Source organism: Letharia columbiana (genome assembly GCF_014066305.1).
Source record: "Letharia columbiana isolate WasteWater2 chromosome Unknown Sc0000012_s1, whole genome shotgun sequence".
Classification (NCBI taxonomy): domain Eukaryota; kingdom Fungi; phylum Ascomycota; class Lecanoromycetes; order Lecanorales; family Parmeliaceae; genus Letharia; species Letharia columbiana.
The window spans coordinates 342,984-348,983 of record NW_023501051.1 but is presented as its reverse complement, the minus strand read 5'-3'; the positions used below and the strand labels follow the sequence as shown (position 1 = coordinate 348,983).

The window sequence follows — 6,000 nt, the reverse complement described above, 5'->3', positions numbered from 1 at the left end:
AATAAGAATATATTATCTCTTATCTTTAGCGTATTCTATTTAATATAAAGAAATTAATAATATTCTAGTAATTATAGCGATTATATAATAAAAAAGTATAAGTATATAATATTCTATTTTAACGTATAATAACTTTAATATTATATAATTAAATATAATATATCTTAACTTATTTTAAATTATCTTATATAAAAAGCGATAAGAGAGTTTATACGCTAAATTATTAATATAATATATTAATATATTAATAATTTCGATATAACCCCTTTTACTCGCTATCTCTATTCTTCTAATTAAAAGTATATTTAATATATATTATTTAATCTAAATAATTATCTTAAAGTAAGAAATACTTATATTATAAAGATTAATAAAAGAGATTCTCCGCGATTATAATTATTACTATTTAATAAATATTAATATAATAAATATATTAAAAATAGTTATAATTATAATAAATAATAAATAAATAATAAAATAATTAAAATAGTTATTAAATAGAGCTTAAGCTTATAATTTATTAAAATATAAGATAAAATACTTAGTTATATTAATTAGAGAGTTCTATAAAAGAAAAGAGTAATTAGATATAAATATATTAAGATGTATTATATAATTATATTACGTAATCGTTAAGACGCTAAGAATTACGTAATTCGAATTCTAATATTAATTATTATTATTAAGAATTAAATATCTAGAATAATTCTTATAGAGGCTTTATAGTCGATCGTAATATATAAAACGAAGAATTTCTTTCAATTATTTTATTTAATTATTTTTATAAATATTCTTCGATTTTAAATTAATCGATTTTTAATATATATTAAATAATCTAAAAATAAAATTCTCGAAAAATCGTTTTTTAATAAAAAGTAAAATTTAGAATTTAATATAGTCGTTTTTAGATTTTAACTTTTTATTTTTTAGTTATTTAATATTAAACTTACTTTAACTATTTAACTCGAACTTTACTTTAATTATTTAATATTAAACTTACTTTAACTACTTAACTTAAACTTTACTTTAATTATTTAATATTAAACTTACTTTAATTACTTAACTTAAACTTTACTTTAACTACTCGATTTAAACTTTACTTTAATTACTCGATATTAAACTCTAGCGAAAATCGACTAAATTATTTTTATCTTATCTATTTAATTTTAATATTATTAGTATTAAACTTTATATCTATTAAATTTCGCGTATAAAAGAATACGTACAAAGGGGAGTATTAGAATTTAAATTATATAACTCTTAATATCTTAGCGATTATATAATATAATTATATAATACGCCTTAATATATTTATATCTAGTCGCTCTTTTCTTTTATAGAACTCTCTAGTTAATATAACTAAGTATTCTATCTTATATTTTAATAGTCGTAGAGTATCTATTCTTTAATAAATCTAAATTACTAATAAAATTACTATTAAACTCGTTAGCTAGCTATATATTCGAGTTAATATTATTAAGAGAGCGATATAGCGTAATAAAGTTATATATTATAGTTAAGATATACTAGTTTATTATCTAAATAGAAATATTAAACTCTATAGAATTCTTAATAGATTTAAATCATCGTTTAAGTATATTAAATATTTTTTTAATAATATTTTATAGCTAAAAGTAACGTAGATTAAATAATTTCTTTATATTCTCGAGCTTTATTTTAATCTATTATTATTTCTTTAAATAATATTATATACTTATATAGAGAACTAGTAATTAATTATAATTAAAATATCTAGCGTTAATAAGATAGATAGTACTTACTCGCTGAGATAGAAAAGTCGTAATTAGAAGTAATATCTCTTAATATTAAAGCGTTATATATAAAGTCTTTCTAGCTAGATAATATATAATAAAATAGTATATTAAAACTATATACGACTAAAATATTCTAAATAAGAATACTCTTTCTATTTCGTTATAGTATATACTTTACTATAAGTATATAAATAGCGATATATATATTATTTAATATATCTAGATAATTATCGAAATAAGACGTAAATTTAAAGTTAAATAAGATTTTTATTAAAATAGAATAAGATACTTTAGATAATTAAATAAAATACTAATATAGAATATATATAATCTTTAAAATCTTATAATAATATCGATTAATAGTCTTATCTAAGTATTAAAAATAATTATATAATCTATTATTATTAAGACTATAGTCTACTATCGTATTAAAGATAACGACTTTCTCTACTATTTTAATAATATAAGACGAAGCTAAATACGTATAATTAAAGAGTTAATTTTAAAGCTTATCTAGAGTATATAAAGATATATAAAAAGTCTTTTAAATATTTATAGAGTATTCTTCTTTAAGAAGCGACTATATATATATATAACTAGAAAGAATAAAAGTATATTACGAAGTCTTATTAAGATAATACGAATAGTATTATATAATAGTTAAAATAATAATAATAATAGCTTTCTTAGCTAGCTAACTATTATTATCGATTATAGCTATAATATATATAACTATTTATAATAATTATAATCTTAGATTTAGCGATATAATCTATCTATAGCGTATATTTTAAATAAAAACTTACTCTATCTTAAGTTTTTAGAAATATAAAATAACCTCTATATATTTTATATATATTTTATACTTTATAAGTATTTAGAACGAAAATATAGTTATTAAATCGAGTATTAAATTATAGAAGACGAAAATATTAAAAATATTATTAAAAATATAAATTTTAGATGATAGTCAAACGGGCCCTTAAAGAGCTCTCGAAGAGTTAAAGAAGTTTTATTAGAGAGTCTCCCTTTAAGTATATTAACTATCTCTCTTAATTCTTAGAGTTAGACTTCTTAAAATCTTTTAAATTCTTTAAAGCTCTTTAAAAGCTTTTCGAGGATTTTTATCGAAGAAGCTATTAAAGTAAACTCGAAATTAATTAAATATTATTAAAATAATTAAATTTTAAGTTTACTTTGATAGCCTCTTCGATAGAAGCTCTCGAAGAGCCTTTAAAGAGTTTTCGAAGGGTTCGAGGGGTTTTAGGAGATCTCCCTAAGAATTAAATAGTTAAAAACCAGTACTCGGCAAGCTTTTCACTACTGGGAAGCCCGCGCCCCAGCACATATTAAAATAAGGTACTCGTACTGGGCCTCGGGTCTTCTAAATTTAACCGAATTGATCTAAGCTTTTCCAATCCGGCTATCTAAGGGGGTGTGTGGGTTAGGTGTACTATTAATGTATTATTTAGCGTCAGCCTATTTAAACAGCTTTAGGTTTTGAATATATAATAGAAAAACAATTACCGTAATAGTATTTTCAAAATTTACGAACTGGCTCTAAGCTCAAGCAAGCTCTGCCTCAAACCACCAGTAGTACCCTTTCATCCCTCTTGACCCGCACCGTCACGTCTGCCATTCTTCAAATCACTCTTTTACACAGCTAACCATGGAGCAGCGGGATTCGCTTGAGCACTCCTCTTCTGAGAATCTTGCCCTACAATCTACGCTGAATGGATCTGGATACAATGGTGGAATTGAGGTGCCGACCAGCGGACAGACAACGCTTGCGCCACAGCCCACCCTTCCTAACAATGAGTCCTCCCCCGTCGTGGATAGCGTTCTACAGTCTGATGTTGGTCTTCTGGGTTGGTTCTCATATAAGTGACCTGGACTAAAGGTTGTAGATTGGCATCAACACTCTGCTCGCCCGTCTAAAGCAGAGCGTTGCATCGGCAAGGGAATTTGCAGGTTTCTTGAAGAAGAGATCTACTCTCGAGGAGGAACAAGCGCAGGGCCTCAAAAAGCTGTGCAGGAGTAGCCACGAGTCGGTAAAGCGACCCGACAACAGACAAGGCTCTTACGCCCAGAACTACGATGAGATTCTCGGCATCCATGACCGCATGGCAGACAATGGTGTTCAATTTGCGCTGTCCCTCCACCAAATGCATGAGGATCTCCATGATCTGGCCGCAAATATGGAGCGCGGTCGTAAGCATTGGAAGCAGAACGGCTTGAGCGCAGAGAAGAGGGTGCAAGACTCTGAGTCATTGATGGAGAAGGCTAAATCCAAATATGACTCGCTGGCTGAAGACTATGACCGCACTCGAACAGGCGACAAGCAATCCGGGCGAGTCTTTGGACTGAAAGGGCCGAAGTCTGCAGCCCAGCACGAAGAGGATCTGCTCAGAAAACTCCAGCAGGCCGACTCTGATTATTCGTCTAAAGTGCAGAGCGCAAAGAACCAGCGACAGGAGCTGGTCAGCACCCTTCGTCCTCAAGCTGTCCGGGCGCTTCGAGACCTAATAAATGAGTGCGACTCTGGCTTGACCCTCCAATTGCAGAAGTTTGGTATGTTGCAGGCACCGTATTCATGCTCAGAAATTCGATTGCTAATCTCCCCCCCAGCTTCATTCAACGAGAGACTTCTCTTAAGTAACGGACTCTGCGTTAGCCCACTCAAGGGCCAGAGCAATGATCTGGGTTCGCGGAGTCTACGCGATGTCGTTTTCCAAATCGATAATGCAAGGGATCTAAATAACTACGTGTCTAGCTTCGCTTCCAAGGTTGGCAACTTAGGGGAAATCAAATACGAGCGTCACCCAGTAGGCATCCACGTATCTCAAACTTGAGTGGAACCAGCGTACTGATAAACTCGCAGACACTCACGTCTCCACAACAGACCCCATCTCCTATCAATACTCGTACACAACCCATGCCAAGTCAACAAACTTCAACATTCAGCTCTTCGGGACAGACAAGTCAGCCGGGGTTTCTGCAAGGTCAGAGCTTTTCCCAGGCCTCGGCACCGCCGTCAGCTCCATCTGGATCTGTTTCGAATACTGTGCCTCAGAATGGCATGAATCGCTCACCGCAAGATCAAAATTTCCCATCAATGGGTGCTGGCGGTCCCTCGCAACTCCCTTCAGCTCAGACGGCTGCACCATTATACTCGCAGCCTCCGACACCCATCGGCATGGGAGCATTACAGAACAACAATTCCAGTACCAGCCTTCCTGCTTTGAGGCCGGTTTTTGGTCTTTCGCTTGAAGACTTGCTTAAACGAGACGGCTCCGCTATACCATTTGTAGTCTACCAGTGCATCCAGGCTGTTGATCTATATGGCTTAGAAGTCGAGGGAATATACCGACTTTCTGGTTCTTCCGCGCACGTTTCAAAGCTCCGATCAATATTTGACAACGGTAGGCATTTCATCATGACTGACTGGCAAAGCCGAGCTAACATTCAACAGACTCAAACCAGCTGGACTTCCGCAACCCGGAAGCGTTCTACCACGACGTCAATAGCGTCGCTGGCTTACTAAAGCAATTTTTCCGAGACCTGCCCGATCCCTTGCTGACACGCGAGCATTACCAAGGGTTCATTGAAGCCGCACGTAAGTATCAACCGATAGTCCGAGGTTCATATTTGGCACTGTGTTCTGACAAGCTATCGGGTGACAGGCATCGATGATGATATAACCCGCCGCGATTCAATGCACGCTATCATCAACAGTCTACCAGACCCAAATTATGCTACTCTTCGAGCTTTGACGTTGGTGAGCATGCCCTTTGATGGAGCGACGAGGTGTTAAAGATGCTGACTTGAGTAGCATTTGAATCGAGTACAGGAGCACTCTGCCGTAAATCGAATGAATGCTGGAAACCTGGCCATTATATTCGGGTACGCTCTAGTAGACTCGGACGAGAGAAAATCAACTGACAGTCTCTCTAGGCCAACACTTATGGGCACAGGCCCGAATGTGGCGGATGCTGGATGGCAAGTTCGGGTCATCGACACAATCTTGCAGAATACCTATCAGATCTTCGACGACGATTGATTTAGAACACAGTGGCGTCCATGTCAGACCAAATTGCTTGCCCATCTTCCTAGCGATCTTTTCTTCGACCGAGTGCCAAAGCCTATGGTTAACGATTGTCTCTTGAGAGATGCATATCCGCCGTGTTGCGTTTGCATTGATGTCAAAACGTAATAATGTATTTCA

General features: G+C 33.2%; 1 protein-coding gene across 1 annotated transcript; it reads left to right on the top strand.

Annotated features, from left to right (window-relative positions):
- Nucleotides 1-3,444: 3,444 nt before the first annotated feature.
- Nucleotides 3,445-5,835, top strand: HO173_004933 (uncharacterized protein; the record flags this gene model as incomplete). Its single annotated transcript, XM_037306851.1, has 8 exons — nucleotides 3,445-3,630; nucleotides 3,683-4,346; nucleotides 4,404-4,600; nucleotides 4,657-5,197; nucleotides 5,248-5,391; nucleotides 5,459-5,553; nucleotides 5,608-5,678; nucleotides 5,730-5,835. 8 exons carry the CDS (start codon nucleotides 3,445-3,447, stop codon nucleotides 5,833-5,835), a joined length of 2,004 nt encoding a protein of 667 aa, XP_037166386.1.
- Nucleotides 5,836-6,000: the final 165 nt, after the last annotated feature.